The sequence below is a fragment of the Halichoeres trimaculatus genome, unplaced genomic scaffold (assembly GCF_033239565.1).
Source record: "Halichoeres trimaculatus isolate MK-OKI-2021-1 unplaced genomic scaffold, fHalTri1.1 fHalTri1_scaffold_17, whole genome shotgun sequence".
Lineage (NCBI taxonomy): Eukaryota > Metazoa > Chordata > Actinopteri > Labriformes > Labridae > Halichoeres > Halichoeres trimaculatus.
In genome coordinates, this window is record NW_027437195.1 from 15,273,903 (window position 1) to 15,294,380 (window position 20,478).

A 20,478-nucleotide genomic window follows, 5' to 3' on the forward strand; every position below is an offset into this window, starting at 1 on the left:
ACCCACATCGTCTGTCTGCTTCAGGCTCTCACCTCTGTAACTATTGAACCCCTGCCCCCTCTCACATTGCTCTGAAGAGAGAAGGAAGGAAACAGAGGGCCGAGTATGATCCCACGGTCATGCTCTGTGGTTCCACGCCAGGATAATAAACCTATTGGCTACTGAGAGCGTAATTCATTGAAGGATAAGCGTCTACTCCCTTTTTATTTTTGTCTTGATGCGTGAGTGACAATGTCTCAGACAGCTTGGCCTTGATCTTGGACTCTGTTTTTCCAGTTCAGCCCTTCCTTGTGTATCAAGCTGTCAGGGAATTCCTGGAATGTCTGGAAGGCCTTTTCCTTTTTTAAAAAAGTTTTTATTTCCACAAACCAAGAAAAAAGATTTAATAGAATTTGTAATTTTATGGATAGACTCACGTAGCTTGAACATGTGATACTCAGGAAACACAAGTCGCCTTTTGACATGGCGGAGCTCCTCTGTTTTGATTGGTCCTGCATTTCATCTTTTCAGAACCTCATAATGTTTCTGCCTGCCCATACATTGTTTTGGCACTTCATAAATCAGAACTAAGTTTTACTACAGCTTTACTTTTCAGCTTTTAAGATCTCAGGTTACTAAATCAAAGATCAGGGGGTGCACAGTAGCAGTTTGATTATTCGGAACAGCCCCACACATCCTCCTAATTGCCACAGGCTTGCCATACAAAAAGAAAAAGCTTTGCATTTACCGCTTATAGCAGTGAAACGTCTCTTTTATGTAAAAGGTGAAGCTGCCTCGATTTTTCACCTCGGTGCTGTTTCTTATAACACAGAATTTCCTGAGTCCCCCCCTTCACTCAGACCCAGGGTTTGTGCCAAACATACTGAAGCTGTTAAGCACACTGGCTCTTTAAGCAACCACAGGGGTGAAGTATGATGGGTTTCAAAGAGGAGCACGGCTCTTTGAAGTGCCGCTGCCAGGATCTACCAGGTATGCTGCGTCAGCACTCTGAGAGCTGCTTCCTCACTGCGCTGCAAGTCTCCACGCACTCACAGCTTACTTTGGGTCATTTATGGCGTTAGATCCTCTGATAAGTTTAAAGTGATTTATGTTCAGTAGCTGCTGCAATGATGCTAATAGTCTGAAACAATCAGACAGTCCACAGTCTGTTTTTTTTTCATCATGTCATTCTTTATTCATTATGTGTTCGTTTTTCATAGGATGACACCTTAATCTGGCTGAAACATCATAGTTTTGAAGGATTTGGTTGCCTTTACAACTTGTGGTTTGAGTTTTTGATGGAGCTGCATGCTGAATTTAAGTGAGCAGCAGAGCCTGGTTGGTGTTTTCAGCTTTAAATAGTCATTTACATTAATTATTGTGTCCTTGGCTGCACCAGCAACTGAGACACAAAAGCTGCCTCCCAATTTTCGTCTCCCTGTTCAGACAACTGACCGAGAACTCTCGTCTGAGCTGTGCAACATTCACTCCAACACATTCAGACCTTAGAAATACCACAACTCTCCTTATGCAGGGTATTTTTAGTTTTGTTCAATATTTTGGTACATAGATGTTTAACTTGGTCGAATTTTACTCAGACTCACCATTCCAAAGGATTTTATGACAGCCTGGTTGGAGAAGCAACAGCTCAACTAATCAGAGAAAAAACTCTGGTGAGAATTTTGAACTTCTTTGATGGTGGAAAAAGTTTCCACAAAATTGGTTTGATGTGTCTCTTCCTTTGGATTGAAAAGTAGAGAGGTTTTATTCACTTTGATTTGAACCAGATGTGGTCATAGGAAGGAGAACCCTTGAGGTAAGAACTAGAGAAATTCCAGTGAATGGGTTTAGGTTATCAGCATACACACACCTACAGCAGCATACATCCCACACCGTGCCGGGCTGAGGTGCTGCAGCCATGTCTAAGTTTGCTTAATAAGTCATTTTTAAATTTAATTCCAGAAACTGCATTAAAACAAGTGGATATATTTGAACACTTGAACTTCAAAATGTAGTTTGTACGTTGGTTACAAGGATGGATCTGTACTGGCAATCAGTCAAAAACAGCCAGTGATACCACAGAAAGTGGTGTTGAATTGCAGTAACTCTAACTACATTTTCAACTGTTTTTCAAAAGCAAGGGAAGTGCTAGGATCTGCTCTGTAATTTTTAAGTGTAGCTAGATGAAGTTGGTTTTAACCACAATTAAAAATCTTTTTTTTAGTTTCATCCTGTAAATATAAAAGCCTTTCTGTCACTTGGCAGCACTAAATGGTCTGTCAGTTTGAATGACTGTGAAAACCAGGCAAGCCATTCAAGTTTGGGATTTTTCAACCTGTGGTCAAAGTTTTACTATGGGTTAAAACTCTAAAACCCCAAACTTAAATGGCCTGCTCAGCTTTATATTACATGCTGCTGTGTAACTAACTACAATAATGCAATAGCTTCGATCAGTTTTGATAAATGCCTGTCTATTGTCTGTCGTCCTTTCTAAAATCAAACCTGTAAGGTACCTTCACCAGTAGTTTGTCACTGAGCTCCTTTGAGCTCAGTCCAACTAGCAACCTCTAGTGTTCAAGAGTGAACTCAGTACAAGTGCAAATAACTGCAATTCTTCAAGTGTCCACTTGAGGCTGGCTACAAAAGTCAAGTAAACCCTGTTTCAGCTGCATGTTTCTTAATTCACAACTGTATGGAAAATTGATTCCTTTAAAATTCATTCATTTCCAGTACATTTAAAAGTCAGTATTGTGCTTATGTTTCAGGCTCTGTTTTGTCCCTCTGAAAGTTACACGTTTGCTTCCCTTATCTCAGACTGATGTCTTCAAAACCTCTTATTTCAACCTCTGTCTGTAATTTTAGCTTTAGCTTTATTTCATCTACTGCCTCTGTCAGCACAACATGCTCCTTCACTGTTGCAAGCAACCTAAGTTGCATTTCTCTCTAAATGAAAAAATGTGAAGATTAAGATTAACTAACTGGAGATGATGGTTAAACTCCTTTGAGCAACTCTTAGGATAAACATTCTCACAAACAGTTTAGCTTCTGCGTTAGCCTTTAGCCTGTGCGCTATCACTCTCCCATTTAGCTTTCGTCTGCTCTTCTGTCCTTTTTCTGTCTGACAGTTAGGCTCCAGTGTCCACCACAGAAATCGTTTTTAGCATAGAGAAACACTGATCTCTCTTCACTTAGAAACTCCTCACACCCCTTTTAAAGGTAGAGTCTGCAGGAATTTCCGCTACTTGTTAGAATTTCAACTGGTCTTCAAACTGGTCTCTTTCTTGGCTCAGTGCCAGCGGCAGCCCACACCCAAAGCCTCACATTCACTTGTTCAATTGTGTTTCTATGTGGTGCTTTTTTTGTAGGTCACAATCAGCATTTTGGGCTTCCCAACACTATTTCAAAAGCCTGTGGCTAACACAGTAAAGTAGTAGAGTTGTGTGTCATTGTGCAACATGGTGGCACAATCTCCAGCTAACATAGTCCACATGTTGAAGTGTCCTTGGGCAGACACTGGTCCTTATTTGCAGGATTAGTTAAAACTGATGAGCACGTAGTATTGCAACCTCAACCCCAGCCATCAGTTTAAGACTGGGTGAATGTTGGATGTACTGCAAGAGCAGTCTGAGATGTTTCAAAGCAGAAAAATGCCTCAAAAGTTCAGTATATCACTATGACTGCCTTTGTTTTATACAGTCAATGGTGAAACTCTGAACAGGTCATTTTATATTACTACTTCTTCCTTATATTCCACATTTATTAAGAAGTTTGTTTCAGTAGTTCAGTATTTTTTTTTTATTCAAAGCCAGCCTTAGTTTGAAGATCCCATTATGCTCAGCACTGGGCTGAAGCAACAGCACTCCTCACTAGACCTCTGCCAACATAATCCCAAGATACTTGTCATTTTTCATTTCAGCTCTACTGAGTGTCATGTGTTGCATTAAAACAAAGTAAGCAAACAAGTGAGTAATGTTTGGGAACATCATCACACTCTGTGGCAAGTTGATGTTTACACTGACCAGGCAGCAGCTTTGAGATACTGTGGCATGATGTCATCTCAGACAGTCCATTTTCCCACATTCACGCTGAGTTAGATTGATGCGGCACATGTGCTGGACTCGCACTGCTGTGTTGTTCTACAGTAAGTCATATCAGCGTATTAAAGGATAGTGAGCGCTGCGTGAAGAAAGCTGACACCAGAGAGCAGGAGTCCGACAGGAAGGGAAGTCCCAGATAGTTGGAGCTCCACACATGTGCTGCTGTAGTGATGAGAAACTCAGATGTAAAACTGCTCTTTTCTTTCACTTCTTTCATTGGTCACTGTGTTGGAATAGGAGCTCTTGCTGGTTTTATATCCATGGTGATCTGTGATATTTTTTCTGCGTGGTGTTGTGTTGACAGGCGCTGTATGAAAAGACTTCTCCTTGGGGTCCTTTGCAGAATTGTACTCACAGAAAGCATATGTTGTTGACCGGAAAAGTAGTCCATTTAAGGGTGTACTCTAATAAAATGGTAGCGCTGAAGGTCCCTGTGGTCCAGTTTGCAAACTGCAGCCAAGCTAAAGGAAATGACTGCTGTAAACAAAGAACCAGTTTTTGTTTGTCTCCTGGTGTTTCAGGGATCTCTGGCCTTGCAAGGTTCACAGACAAGCCTTTGTTTCCAGAGGCTGAAAAACAACTAAACTAAATTAGCCCGTGGTCACAGCAGTTGTTTATGTAATATATATGCCATTATGTGACCTGAGAAATGCATGGGCGGATAGCATGGTTACACGAGTGAAAGATCCCTGCGTCTTTGTTTAGCCTTACAGGACAGGAATCTGTTTTCACTTGAGCGACACAGATTAGTATCCCACAGTGTGCATTGTTGTTCGAGATTAATTGAATTCTATTTTTAGAGCTTATCATGCCGTTGGTCTAAAAATGAAGCAGACATTGTTATTTTGAGTCTACAGTGTTTCCTTTTACACCAGACCAACGGAAAAATGTTATTGCATAAATGGAAGGAAAATTCCAAGAACTTTTTTTTTGTCCCTTTAATCCCAGAGGATTCACATTTTTATTGGCGGTATCTCCTTCTCTTTTTCACATGTTTTTTTCAACTTTTCCTTGTATGTCCTAATTTCACTCTTTACCACATTATTTTTGGCTCAGGTGGTCGATATACAGCAGCACACCGAGCTCTGTTTAAGTATGTGTGTGAGGGGGGAGGCTGGTCACCTCATTGCTGTAGCATGGGCCAAAACCAAAGAAAAAAAAAAAAGAGGGCTGAAACAGGCTTAGTTCTAATGACAGATAATCCAGTTACAAACTCGTGGAGCTCGTCAAAAGTTTTGCTTTCCAGGTTGTGGCTTTGTGATGTGAATGGAACGTGAAGCTCAGGGAGTGCCGAGGCAAAAAGGGAAGGTTTTCAGTTCAGCCTGTGTCTGCCACGGGCTTGCCCTCTACTCCGACTCTCTGATTTGCACACGTTGACTTGAGGTTTCTGTGGGACCAGGAGCGACCGCCGGGGAAGCTGTGAACTGTCTTTTTTATTTTACTCATGGGGGGGATTAAGCAGCTTCTGTCACATCTCTGGCTTGGTTGGCTGGTGGGATATTAAGCAAGGAAAAGATGGTCCCAAATGCTGTGCTGTTATGGCTCACAATAAAACCACTAAGTGTGCCCCATCTTGTCATATTTCAGGATATTATTAGCTGTGTAGAGAGGTCAGTTCTCAGTCAGTAGTGGGTTCATATTCAGCTGGGAGTCAGAGAAGAATAGAGCCAGGAACACCATTGATCAGCACGGTATTATTTGACAGTATTAGAAAGAAATACTTTAGTGTTTAGTCATTTTAGCAAAAAGCCAGCTCTCCTTCCTCTCAAACTTTTCTGGTCTTCTTCCTCTCTTTATATTTTCCACACTGTCCATCTCAAGCAGAGTTAACCTTTATTAAACGTCTGGTTTTATCAATGGACAGTCAACAGTAACAAAAGATAAAAAGAAGAATTTCTTATGGTATGTTTTACTGGCTCTCAGGCAAAGATTTCTGAAAAAAATCTCTTCAAATGAAGCCCAGCCTGGTTATTGTGGTTTGATAAATACTTAGAACAGAGTGAAACAGAAAGCCATCCTCTTCTGATTGTAGCATGATTACCCACCAGCCTAACTGGAGCCATACAAGGTGCTTCAGGTCTTCCAGTTTGACGTAGCTTAAGCTGCGTTTCCACCAAGCAGACCGGTTCGGCTCATCTCAGTACGGCGCGCATTTTGTGGCGTTTCCACTGACTTATCTGGGACAGATCCCCAAATAATTGAGACGAGCTGTCCCACTTTTTGGGACCCTTTTGTTTGGGTGCTGGACTGAACTGATCTGCTCTCGGAAGGTGGAGCTACAACACTGCAGACTGGTCAAAAGAATCGTCACTTACCCCGACAGCGGTTGCATTTCTCCTGGTGGCACACAGACTTGTGAAACAAAGCTTGATTGTTCTTTGTATCAAAGAGCTACATGTTATGAGAGGATGAAATGCTGCATGTCTTCCATCTCTGCTCTTTGTTTCCTGTGTCACGTTTTTCTTCTTTGTTGGATTTATTAACGAGGTGAACTGTGTCGCACTGCTACAGCATCACGCTATTGTTTAACAGGTGCGACTTTCGGCATCTGGCTTACAAGCCGCCTACCACAAGAGGGCACAGTTTGCTGTGGAAACTTAACTGTGCCAAACCGTACTGAAACCGAACCGGACTGCTTGGTGGAAACGCGGCTTTAGTTTCACCCAGAATCTTCCATAAAAGATTTCAGTTTCTTCAGTTGGTCTTTCAATAAGTCTCTTTCACAGATATTTAATTACTATTTTAATTATTCACTTTCTGACTGCTCAACATTTCTGCTCTCCCAGTCACAGGCCAGGAAAGCACGACAAGGGTCCATGGGACAGCCAGATGCAGAGCGCCTACAGCTTGGTGACAGGGATGAACCATCAGCAGTGCTACCAGCCCAACCAAGCAAGCTACCAGCTTCAGTTTGCCATCCAGAAACTACAACAGCAAAGACTAAAGTCTCAACAGTGTGTGGACCAGAGCCACTGCAGACACAAGGTATTGTAGCATCTTTGGCCTTAGGGCCTTCTTAGCAACAAGACTGGAAAAGCAGAGACCACAACATATGAAAAGAGATTGCTCCCAATGTATAGAGGGTCAAACCCTGAAGACCCCCAGGTTTATTGATAAAGTCAAGATGACAGAGACAAGGAGGAGAAACATTAGATCCCAGGCAAAAGCAACAAAAGATAAGAGGGAACTAAACTAGGAACAAAAACTAGACCATCTAACAATCCTCTGACAGACCCAACAAGACAACACGTGTTCAGTGAAAAGAGTAAGAAGGGGAAGCAAAACAGTACTCCTTGCTGTGTGCTGCTCAGTGTGTGTGTGTGTGTGTGTGTGTGTGTGTGTGTGTGTGTGTGTGTGTGTGTGTGTGTGTGTGTGTGTGTGTGTGTTTGTGTGTGTGTGTGTGTGTGTGTGTGTGTGTGTGTGTTGAGAGAGAGGCTCAGCTGTCTCTGCCACTCTGAATCATCTTCTCCCACCTGAGCTCTGATAGGTGTCAGAAGGAGGAGTGATCAGGGGCAGAGAGAGACATGAGCCGCATATTACGTTAAAATGATAAAATATAATTCATGAATCATCAATAATTATTAAAGGGAACACAAGTGCACTCTTGATTGATAATTGTGGGTCAGCCAAAGTGTCTTCTTCCCTGGGCTTTGTAGTTAACACTATATAAACTCTTGCCCAGACCCTTAACGTCCAGTTTCAGTCTAAAAGTTAAGAGAGATGGGTTGTGGAGCATCTTTTGTTTGATATCTTTTCCTGGATGAAAACTGAATATGTCTGAGAATTATTGAGCCATAACTCAGGAAAACCCTAATATTTGTGTCTGCACAAAATATTCCCCTACCTAAGCACTGTGTGGTCCAAAATAGTGCGCCCACGTCAAGGGGAAAGCTTTCATGTTACCCTGTACACAGCTATTCAGAGAGTATTTTTCCAAGCCTCTTCACAAAATGGTGCTCAGTGGGAATATCCTCAACAGAAGCTCATTCCTGGAGAGCCAACACGATTCCTCACTTTGAGATTACATTGTTTGGCTGAGTGACATAGCTGGGCTTATATTGGAAGGTGAGTAATAGAGGAATGCTGCCCATAAGGGTACTAGAGTGCCTCAGCACTAGAGTCCATTATACCCTTACTATTACAGTCCATATCAGATTTGAGCTCCATTTATGTTCCTTCTGCAACATAAATAGAATTTTGGGATATGATTTTCTCAGGAGAAGTAATGTAGCGACAAAAAAGCTTTTAGTCATGCATTGCTAGCCGTGACAGATGTGATTCGGCTGCTTCGAGAGGGAGATAAGAACATCTGAGTGGACTCTCATTTAGCACAGCGTAAGTTCAATGTTTGAGGGAAAAATAGGCTCTCTATCTTTACAAAAAATGCTTTAAGAGAATTTCATCAGGAAAAGTGAATCTGAAGTGATTTAGTGGAGTTTCCTCAGCCTCACCAATGTTAGAGAAATTCAGATAAGTATTGATATAACAGATAACACCATTAAAGCATGTATATCTTACAGTTTCTACATCTACCTGCTGTTCCTCATGTCTTAGTCTAAGTATGTGTTTACAGATTGATTTTCATTGATTGTTGAGGGTGAAGTGACACTGAGGAGTGTAGTGTTGTTCCAAAAGTTGACCTAAAGTCAAACAAGTAGGGTGTTAGCACAAAACAAAGCAGAAAAAAAACAGCCGATGCTTCGCTTGTTGATGCTTAATAAAAACCCTGTTAGTGGTCACAGGCCCTTTAATCTGTGGTTAGCTGATAGTTAGCTTAAGCTTCATCTGACTGCATCCTAAGTGTGTGAGCACACCCCTAATACACAGGCCTGAATATGTAGAATGTACACGTTTGAGCCTGTAAGCATTGCTTTTTACATTCACATATAAACAATGTTTCCCTGTGTAGTGCAACAAGCCCTGATTGCAGAGGCTCATATTGTGACAACTATAACATTTGGGATTTATTGTGCAGCCCTAGAGCCATTTTATGGATGGAAAGAAATGGAGACAGGATAGAGCCATTGGACAGCTTTCAAGTGGAAAGATGGGATGCACCGTTTTTTTTTCTAATCTGTTCTGAGTAATGCAGTTGCTTCATGTCACTGTTTGTTCCTCGTCTTGGTTGGGGCTTAATTAATGCTATTGAGGTGATATTTCTCTTGGCTTGGTCTCACAGGCTTTTTCAAGGCACTTAGTGAAACTAATCCCCTGCCTCCGCCCTGTTCCATTGCCGCTTTCACCTTTTTTTATAGTCTAAACATATTTGACCAAGTTCTTTTTATTGCTAACAAGTCTCATCACACGCCCAGCCTATGAGGGAAGGAAAATCTCGTTCGATGAGAAGAGGTTTGTGACACCAAGAACTGAATATGGGCTTTACAAGAGTCATCCAGTTGCTCAACCCTCACTAAATGAGGTCATGAGTAGGTTGACTCTGGATATGGTTGTTTAACCAATGAATAAGATCCCTCCCTAAAGTCTGCGTCCCACCCACGTCTCTGTCTGACAGTTTGACCTAGCAATGTAATCTTTTCTAAAACAAAGGCCTTCAACTGTGTCACCACTTTATGTTACTTACTCAACACTTTTTGATTTCAGACTTTGTCCCAGTCTTTCTCAAAAGCACAAGGACAAAGAGCTAGTCAGTGGTTCAACTTGAGAGGGTGTTTTATTCTTTTTAATATCTGTGTCTTTAATATCTATGAGCTCACCTTGAAATCTTCTTTGGCCTTATGAGAAAATTAATAAACCATTAAAGATTTAACAGGAGATACAAGGAAGTGCTGTATTTGATGTGAGTGCTCTTATAAACTTTGTGTATGAGTGTGTTCATCTGTGAGAGAAAGAGACAGGGGGCTGTTCCGGCGCTGCAGTCCACGTTCCAGTTACTGGGTGCAGACTCCCCGGCTCCTCCACAGGCTTGGCCTCCGGCCACCTGGCAGCCAAAGAAAGGTGCCCTCCCTGGCCCCGCTCAAACTGAATTGGGGCCATAGGCCTTGCAACCTGGAAACTCAGCGTCTCATTTGTCAACACACAAATTACATCAGATATTCCTTGTCACACTGCCGGCCCTTTGAACAGCAGCATTGTGAAGCTGGAAAACCGTTAGCTTGTTAGATAGCCGTATAAAGCTGCAGAGAAAATAGCATAGGCATGAGATGTGGAAAGAATGTAGGAGAAGCATCCCCCAGCACTGCAAGGAGAGAGTGAAATGTGGCTCTTAAATATTATGTCAGAAAGAAAACGGCATTTTCACCCTTCCCAAGCCTTTGAAGAGATCTTGTAAAAACAAATAAATAATCTGAAGAATTTGCTTCTCAGCGGAGCCAACAGCAAAAAAATGTTGAGCTTGTTTTCATACTGGATGGCATTTCATTTATATCTGCTTTAATTCATGTCAAGCAGTTTGATACTTCACCTTAATGGCCTGAGGCTACATATTTTCCACATGACAAACCCATTCCAAATGTGATTGCACTTCCTTATTCCTCTTTTGGAATTGGGATTTTTTTCTAATTTGTTCTCAACAGCAGAGATCTACAAATATAACATCTATGTGCAGTATGGCTATGCTTTAGCTTTTCTCACATTCTTACATCATGCACCTGACCTTTTTTAATTTCAACTGCATCATGGGTAATTTTTTCTTTTGTGTTTTTTTTTATTTGGAAAGGCACATGTACATAGCATCTCTTTGGGGAAAGAGTACAGTATACAATTAACATTCAACACGTTTAAAGTGGTAATGAAAATGATCATTGCCAATCCTTAGTTTTAATAGATTTAAGAACTAAGAGAACAGGTGAGCGGGAGGAAGAGTCTAGCTCCAATTAACTTATCTAGAATAAGAAACATCAACCTAAACAGAAATCTAAACAAGGTAGGTGGATAGTCAGATTACAGAGATTACCGGTTTCACATAATTTGTCCAAAATGACCAAGTCCTAAAAAAAGGATTCCCTTTGACCTGCCAAAGAAAATGACAACTCCTCAAGACTGTAAATATCCTGTACAATATTAAGCCACTCTTCAATTGCACGTGTCTCGGGTTTTAACCACTTTTTGGTGATTGTCTCTTTGCTTTCTGCCAAAAGCATAGCCAGCAGCTTTTTGTCCATCATGGGTAATTTTAAGAAGGTTGTAGTGAACAAATTAGATATATAATGCAAATTATTTTAGAATTTTATTTAATTGACAAAAGACAACCAAAGAAAAAAAAAGAATGTATTGTTTCATTTAAAACTACACATTTAAAGTCTGATCCCAGGAACATGATTCACAAAGTTAGGACAGGGACAACAAAACATTAAAAAAGTTGTGCTTAAAAAACACCTAGTGGAAGATCTCCTAACTCTGTCATGAGTTTAATTTATAACATGTTAGCAACATGACATAGAAGTGAAAATAAGAAGGTATTCACCACTCTGTGAGAGCCTGCATGAGCGAAAAGTTCAGCAGTGTTGGAGCAATGTTCCTCAACATCAACATCAAATTGCATAGAATTTGGGGATATCCTCATCTTAAGTTCATAGTATAAAAGGATTCAGATAATTGAGACGTAGAGAAGGGCCAAGGCTGAAACCCAGTGGATGGCATTGATCTCCAAGCTCTCAGGCGGGACTGTGTTAAAATCAGATGTGACTGCCTCTGAACGCAATTCATCACTATATCCACAAATGCAAGTTTATACTGCACCGTATAAAGAGGATACTATGAAAATGTATAAACAAACCAGACAAGAACCATCTCTTGACTCACGTCCACTAGTTACAGTTATCATTACAGAAGTTATTTCAGGGTCCAAAATGTTTGAGTGTCTTCATATCACTCCTCCTCAGCCATATTCTGGAAACAGTTAATGAATATGACAGCAGATTGTCTACTCTGGACTGACTCAGCTGGTACTTTATAATGAAACAGCTCCTCTTCCTGTGTGTGATGATGTATGGACATACAGATAAATATAGTTTATAGAAAGTATCTGGATTAATGAAGCTATAAACACTCATGTGCATGTATGTGTAAGAAAGTGTTGGGGAGGCTTGGCAACAGTCCAGTTTGAATCGGGTGCCAGAGATGCTCTGTTGGTGAAGGAAATGAATGATAAAGTGACCAAAATGGCTAATCTAGCTGTTTTCTAGACTGTTTTAGTTCTTAATGCTGCTTGTGGTGGAAATCCTGTAAACACTTGACGTTGTGAGGTTGTTCTGAAAACCAGCTCCCATGTGATCATCTGAAATCATAACTCTGCAGACGTTGAGTAAAATCATCTCATCTGATACTGCAGGTAAAATAAAAGCTGTCCTTCTTGTTCTGCAGGCTCCATTTTCAGACCAGACTCTCCACTCCCAGGCTTCCACAAGTTCATCAAGCTGTCCCCCTCTTGGCTTTCATGTGCAGCCCGGTCACAGTCATGGTAACAGCCACATTCAAACCTGTGTCAGTCCTGTTCACACCCCAAAGCCGCCCAGCTGTGCCAGAGAGGGACAGACCAGAAAAACAGCAGCAAAGCGCCCTGTCAAGTAAGTCAAGCCTTAAAAGCAAATGCATTAACTTCTTAACTGTACTCTGGCTTCTGATGCAATTTAAATTTATTTCAGCAGAGAGTCTAAAAAAATGCTGTGTAATTTGTTGAACAACGCAACCCATGGGCATTGTTTGGCCACTGCCCATGGATTGTGACAAAGTGCATGGGATCGGTGAGTTCAAGCAGACACGGCCAATGCTAATGAGTGTTTGAATATGCGTGTAGCGCCGTGCTCGCAGTCTTTTGGCTGTAGGGTGTATCAGCCTGTTCGGTAAACAACCTCATCACAGGCCTGATTTCTGCCTGAACCGTAAACAGAAAGTGGTTCATTGAAAGGGCCCCGGCTCAGAGCGCCGTTTAGATCCTGTTTGGTTTGGAGATAAGCTGAAGAGCACAGAGAGGAAAAATAAAAGGAGGGGAATGAAACAGTGCTAAACTGTGAGCTATTTCCCTCAATTACTTTATGTACTTTATTACTCCAACATCTGGCCAAATTACACAATAACAATAAACCTTTGTCAGGGCTGATGGTTTTTTAAAGCACACAGTTGAAGTTGGGAAAAGCTCCTCAGAATAAGATGGACACAACTGGATAAAAAGGTTGACATATTTCTGTCATCTATTTTTCTCTGCACTTGGCAACTGAAGAGTTAAGATAAGGGGAGGGGGTCAGCTCAGGGGTTGTAGATTAGGTTAGGGCAGCCGAGTAGGTGCTGTGTTTGCTCCTGTGTGTGTGTGTCTTCCTGGCAGTGGCTGTGTTTACCCTCTGCATGTGGAATTCCAGAGCCCCCTCGCACTCTCCTATGTCCTGCATTTTTGTGGTCGACCAGTGTGACAGGGGGAGAGTGTGGGAAAAACGGAAGCTTCAGGACCAAAAAATGCACCGATGGAAACAATGAAAAGAAAGAATAAAGAGAGGGGGGAAAAGAAAAAATGACAAAGTAATTGAAAAGTCAACTCCGTCCAGGAAGAAAAAAAGATGATTGTTTGCAGAGAATGGTGGGATAATAAGTTGCTTCCCTTTATTTCCAGCACTTTTTTTAGGGGCAACTCAATACCCCTGTTATTGAATCACATCTGAAATTCATCTCAGTATCAGGCTGAGCACTTCCAACTTTTAATAGAATCACTGAGCAGGGTGTGCTCAAACAGTTCAAGGTTTTTCAGTTCTCCAAACACCTTCCTCTAGCCAACTGTTGAACTGTGAAACTGTTGTTTGCTACAAACTATATCTGGCCTCTCACCCCTTAAAGTGCACCGGTGATGATTTTAGACAGTCGAAGAATCTGTTGATCAGAACGACATGTGGTTTTTGAGTCCTGTTTTGTGGAGGAAATGGAGTTTGGATTTCTGTTGATGCAGCCAAATGATTTCCTTCGTTTGCAGTCCTGAAAAATCCTCAAAGAGTGCTATACTGTCAACTTTTTCTCTAACTGCTGACTGGTGTCCAATTATTGGACTGAGTCAACTCCGGTTTTAATTGAACCCTGGAAAAAAAGCTGCCAATTGTCAGTGCCTTTGGTTTCTCAGCTCACCTAACATGCAGCACACTTAAAACAAATGTTCTCCATGTTGGTATCTGCTCAGCAGGGCTGGGTTCCCTCTGGTCTATCATCATGCCACAGCTGCCAACAGGAGGGGGCTGCAACGCCTCAAAGTGGTATGACTTCAGCAAAGGCTTTGAAAGGACCAATTTGTAATGCAAATAAATGAGCCTGTTTGGTATTTTGTTTGCGAGGTTTGGCTGGATGCAGCTGTAACTACGGAAACCCAGGCTGTCGTGTGGCATTACTAATAGGGTGACAATTACAGCGGCACCGTTAATGTCAGCCCTGCTGCTGCTCTAGCTCCTTATTAATCAGCCACAACAGTAGTTAGTTTCACAGGATACTGTACACACTGAGAGCTGCCAGAAGTGTGTTTATGGTTAAACTTTATCCCCTTTGGCGAGTCTGACTAACATTAGGACATATTAGCTACCTGAATGCACAAAGAAGTCAAACTGCACTTCTGCTTTGTTTACATAATGACTCCAGCTCTCTTTGAGAAGTGTGAAATTTCCACCTTTAGAATTGAATCTCATCTGTATACAGTGCAAGTTCAGAGTTTTTCCACGCTGAGTGCTTCTGGCCGCTGCCTGCCTTTTGAAATGACCGAGTGAGAGACTATTGACAAAGAAAGTGATGTGAAGAACCCAGAGGTCAGGTGTTTTTTCTTTCCCCTTCACTTTCAAAATGAAAGGGGTCGCTTCCTGTCGAGGTATGCCATGCTTAAAGTGGGCCAGTACTATTTGTGGTTGTGCAATCCTATGAAAGAACAACTGTGCAGCCCCTTACAAGGAGGCAGTGTGTACCCTCATTACCTTGTTAATGCTCCTTTGGCAAGCTGCTGTTATGGGGCGAGAGGTTAATGCCAGCTAAGCTTTATTTATTGTTCTCCCTAAAAAATGCTTAACAGATTTAATGTATAAGGTTACAGACGTGTCTGCACGCGTGCTCTACGCCCCACTACTTCTTCTAATGGTTTACTCTGTGAAAACACTGTGTTTGCTGTCTGATTATGTGTAAAGGGCTGTGTAATTCCTCAACTATGAGCAACAGACCTCTGTTAAAAGCCTGTGGGCTAGAACATATAAAGTATTAATGACTGTACTGACCATTTATCCTGTAAGAAACATTATATATACACTTTTTATGTTTCTGGTTAGGGCCCACTGATCCAAATAGTCAATAATCTCCAGAGTAGTTGTGCCAATAAGAAAATCACATCACCCAGGACAAGGAGCAGGAATTTGCCCCCTGCTTGTCACAATAGCTCATGAGAGGCACTCAGTAAACACTTAACCCCCACTAGCCAGCACCGACTCGAGGCAATTTGAAATTGACTCCACTTTTCTTCTGTCAGAAGATGACTCATCACACACCATGCGTAAACAGAAACCCCAAGCTTTTGTTTTTGCATAATAGTCGAAGTAAATGACTGTAAATAGAGCAATATAGTTTGATAGATAAATTGCATTGCTTTTTAAGAACAGTTTGTGACTGATGTCTTGTTTTTTGATTGACAGGCAGATGTCTGCAGAGAGCTCAGCGAGTGGAAGTGTGACCAGTGGCCAGCAGACAGTCTACGATGCCATCTGTGGTAAAACAGGTGGGTGTGGTGTTTGGAGTCCTCCACTGCCTCTGTATGCCAGTGTCGGTGATTACAGCCAGGCATAGTAGACATTCCCCATGGACAATTGATAAACACCACTGTGTATTTATAGCATGCTCATGATGCACGGTGGCGTGTAGATGCATTTGCACACTGTAAAAGATAACTGCATGGTCATTATAATAAATATGGTACCGACCTTTAGTTAGACCTACATTGTTAGAAGTACACAAATAAAGTTTAGAATAGAATGTAATAGAGTAGAATAGAATAGAACAGAATAGAACTTTATTGTCATTGTAACAAGTACAACGAAATTGAAGTCACAGCAGCAATCAAGAAAACAAAAGTAAGAAAGTGTATAGAAAGTGCAAAATGGTCCATAAGAAAATAGATGACGACAGCTTGTCCATCATTGTCCAGTTCAGCCAGCCTCCACCTCCACAGGGTCCAGGACTGAGCTTCTTCAGCATTCTGTTCAGTCTCTGTCTCCTGGATCTTGTCTGCTCACAGCAGGTGAAGCTCTTCCAATGTGGCGTTGGTATCTGATGTTAGCTCCGTTAGCCATGTCTGTGAATAGCATGATGCTACTCTGCCCTCTGCTATTCCCTCTGTTGCTGGGTTAGCACAGCTAGCTAGTCCATCTTATTGGAGATAGATCTTACGTTCCCAATAACGATGGATGGAAGGACAGGTCCATGTCGTCACTTGTCAGCTCACAGCTGAGAGCCAGCACATCATCCTCACCTCCTTCTCCTCACCTTGTGGGAAGACATCAGGCCTTACACCAGTTAGCATTGACATACTACAGGCTGCTAACAGCTGATTTCACATGTAAACAATGCAGCCATGGTTATATGTAGGATTTCCAGACAAACACAGGAGAAAAGTAGTAAAAATGTCACTGAAGCCACAAAAAGTTTGGTGTCCATGACCAACAATGAACCATACAATGTAATGACCCACTCTGAATACAAAGATTACGAAAAAGAGATGAAAAAAACACAAGAAACTGACAAAGAAGAGAGCTGCTGCAAAAGGCAGTCATAGGCAACAGGGCAGCGCCTAGCAACCCATATATATTATAGTAATTATATAGCATTCACCTGTTTAGGGCTCTTGTTGGTATTAATTTCAGGGCTTTTCTGACTTTATCTAGACAGGACAGGGCAAGAGTGGGGAATGACATGTGAGAAAGGGGCCACAGACTGGATTGGGGTAACCTCATGGCCATAGCAGCTCCCCTAAGCAGACCAAACTTAATGGACACACACCAGCTTTCCAGTGTAGTAAATCTCTGTGATCATCTAGTTGAGCTTGTCCAAAGCTTGGGATCACAGAACTACTGCAGGATAAAGAGGCTTTGCGTTGTGACACTGATCTTACTTTTTCAACAAGATGAGGTGGTGGGAACATTTCAGGGGATTCCCATCTATAGGTGACTCCAGTAATCCACCAGAAGTGCTGTCAAGTTTCCCCTGAAAAAAGGCTCCAGAAGAATGATAACGTAACTCTGTCCAAGCTACATTTATAATGAGCTGTGGTCTGTAATTGTGGGTGCATGCTCTCACGTGCGCCCTGTCATCCTGCCCTATTTCCACAACTCTTTCCATCCTGAGTGAAGTGTTGGGCTTATTGCTGTAACAGTGATATTAAGCAGTTCAAGGAACACATCTGTTTGTCTGATCAAGAGCCTTTTTTTTCCATGGACCTACTATAAGTTAGTATTAGCAGATCATACCATTCATCACATCACGTGAGTGTCGCAGAGATCAGCTTGTCGGAAAAACACAGTAGCTGTGCCAATCCACCCCACCACCCCACCCCCCCAAAAAAAAGATTTCGGGAAGAATGAAATGAAATGTTCTGGCCACAAACTCTCAAACTCTGCAGGCTGGCTTAGCTTAACAAACATCTTATAAACTCATCAATTACTGTAACTAGATCCATTGGGAGAAGCTCCTGAATTTCATGAATGCATTTTTTCCATCGTTCAGGGCGCAAAGGGTGGGGGAGATGCTTCTCTCTGTATGAAAAAATGTCTGAAAAAATTCAAGTCCCAAAACCAGTTAGTAGACCATGAAAGGGACTGGGGGTGTGACAGACAGAGGCAGGGGTGGATTTAAACAAGTGGGTAAGGGTGGTCAGGGCCCCTTTTGAAATCTGATTAGCTACCTTTTGGTGCCACCTTAAAAAGCTGTAACTGTAATTGAACGTTTCATTCGCCAGAGGCTGGTCTTTGGATACAATCAACTGTCTGGGCTGTGTTTCAACAGCCTGCTGGTAGATCTTTTACATTTCAGTGCAATTTTAAACAAAATTAAAATTGTGACTGTACATTTTCTTTTGAAATATGTACAAATGAGTAAAGAAGTATTATATGTTGGCAGTTTGTTACTTTTTAGAGTCAAATGTCACAGAAATATAAAATCGTTCAAAGCTATAACATCAGGAAAGGTGAATAAATTCCCTCTTTTTGTGAGTGTACAAACAGTGGATGTAAAAAGTCTACACACCCGTGTTATAATGCAAGGCTTTTTGACTAGGTGTCACTCAGCATGGAACATCTTAGCAACATCCCCAAAGGAAAAGTCAGAGTCAAAGCAGCAAAAGGAAGTATATTAAAGTATATAGTGTGGAAAAAATCAAGATCTTATAAACAGAATAATATAATATGCGTCAGCTTGAAAAAAATGTCCATCTGAGATGACAGCTTGGCCATAATTCCCCAGTCAGCCTCCAACTCCACAGGTTTCAGGACTGAGCGGGGCCTTTTCACCAGTCTGTCCAGTCTCACTATTCTTTGCCCTTTCCGCCAACAGCAGGTGAAATTCTTTCAATCTGGAATTGGTGTCGATGTTAGCTTCATAAGCTATGTCTCTGTGAATGTTGTGATGCAACTCTACCGATATTCCCTATGTTGCTGGGTTAGCACAGCTAGCTTGTAAATTAAATCTTATTGGAGATAGATCTTACGCTCCCCCATAACGATGGGTGGAACGACCGGTTGATGTTGTCTCCTTTTAACTCCCAGTATCAGCATGTCATCCTTGCCTCTTTCTCCTCAGCTTACGGGGAAACATCAGGCCTGGCACCGGTTAGCATCGACATGCTATAGGCTGCTAACAGCTGATCTCATATGTAAACAAGAAGCCCATAGTTACAAGTAGAATCTCTGGACAAACACAGGAACAAAAGTAGTAAAAACACAGCTGCAAACCAAACCAGTTTTGTGTCCATGAACAACAAATGAGACTTCAAAAAATAATTACAGAGTCTAAATACAAAGATGGTGTAAAAGAGAAGAAAAAATAGAAAAATGAGAGGAAGAGAGTGTTGCTGCAACAGGCAGCCACTCAGGCAGCGCCACCTATGCAGCTACATTATTTTAGCTTTTTATTTTACTCTGCTACTAAAAAGGTTTCACCCCAAAAGTTTGTTTTTCATTTAAGTAGTAGGTAGTAGGTTAAGTAGTAGTTGTAGGTCACCAGATTAAAAAGTGTAAAGTGTTCTGAAATGAAGTTGTATAGACTCTTCATGTCCACCGTTGTGATCCCATTCCAACTCTACATTCGTCAGTGTTTCAGTTCAACCACTTAAGTCAGACAAGACAAATCCCAACAATGAGTTGGGATTCAAGTCTGGACAGTCATGTTTTACGTTATTTGGAGGACCCAATCAAAAACTGTCCAAGTAATGTAAAAAAAATTATCAGACCTAAATAAGAAATAAAGATGTTCCATGGAAAGACCTTGGAATTAACCTGACTTCATTTAACAGTTATTCTGGGTTTAGCAGAACACCCAGCCAAGCTAGCAGTTAACACTAGCTAGCTTAGCCCATGTTGCAGTAGTGACTACATGTATCATGGAGTGTTTTGCTGTAGAGAAGCCTCTGTGAAAACACTTCTTGCTTTTAGTCACCTCTTTCATTCTCTCTCCCTTTTTTCTCCCACTACATGAAATGCTGAGTCATGTAATACAGCAGAGCTAGCTGGGGTTGATTTGCTTATTGATTATGCTGAGGGGTTGTGTTGGCAAACATAAAGATTAAATTGCTATGGCAGCGCAGCAAGATTTGTGTACAGTAAAAAATGATCACGTCTAGGTTGAAAAAGTTAGATGCTTTAAAGTTTTCAGAAAAAGTTGGTGTGGCTCCTTGGTGAACAAGGCTGTCAGCAGTTGGCTTCCGTTTGCCGTATGGTCAAACAGTCGACGTGAACAGAGACTCAGTGTGGCGTTTTGCTGGGTGGAGGAGGAGTGTGTTATTAGAAGGGGCACAGCTTTTGTGGAGCTTAGGAGTGTGTCAGGTCTTTCTGCCTGCCCAGTGTACCTTTTGTATCGAGATGACTGAGCTCGCCTGATCGACTGTGACAGGGAGTTAGAGCGAGGTCCAAATGGAGAGCATTCTCTATGATCAGCTGTCAGCCACCATTAATCACACACTCCCTTTATCTCTTTCTTGTGCACTCTCTTAATCTCTTCCTCTCTTCACTCACACAACTCCCCCTTTATTCTCTGAAAACATTTCCCTGCTCCTGCTCGCTAACCCCTTTCCCCCTTTTTCTTTCCCCACTTCTTCTGTGTTCATTTTCAGACATGAGATGAGGGGGAGTGTTTTGATGAGCGGCGATCAAAGCTTACAAACTCAGATTATATCGACCACATGTGTTTTACAATGCTTCCCTTGAAGCTCTCTTGGAGTTCTAAGGGCTCCATA

General features: G+C 41.7%; 1 protein-coding gene across 5 annotated transcripts in view; it reads left to right on the plus strand.

The window, feature by feature from the left end:
• Positions 1 to 20,478, plus strand: part of ttll5 (tubulin tyrosine ligase-like family, member 5) — a 64,061-nt gene that overhangs the window by 40,893 nt on the left and 2,690 nt on the right. For all 5 annotated transcript variants that reach the window (XM_074691536.1, XM_074691535.1, XM_074691534.1 and 2 more), the window contains 3 exons: positions 6,863 to 7,061; positions 12,399 to 12,601; positions 15,674 to 15,756. In XM_074691536.1, coding sequence (XP_074547637.1) covers positions 6,863 to 7,061; positions 12,399 to 12,601; positions 15,674 to 15,756 — 485 coding nt within the window. The remainder of the gene's footprint in view (positions 1 to 6,862; positions 7,062 to 12,398; positions 12,602 to 15,673; positions 15,757 to 20,478) is intronic.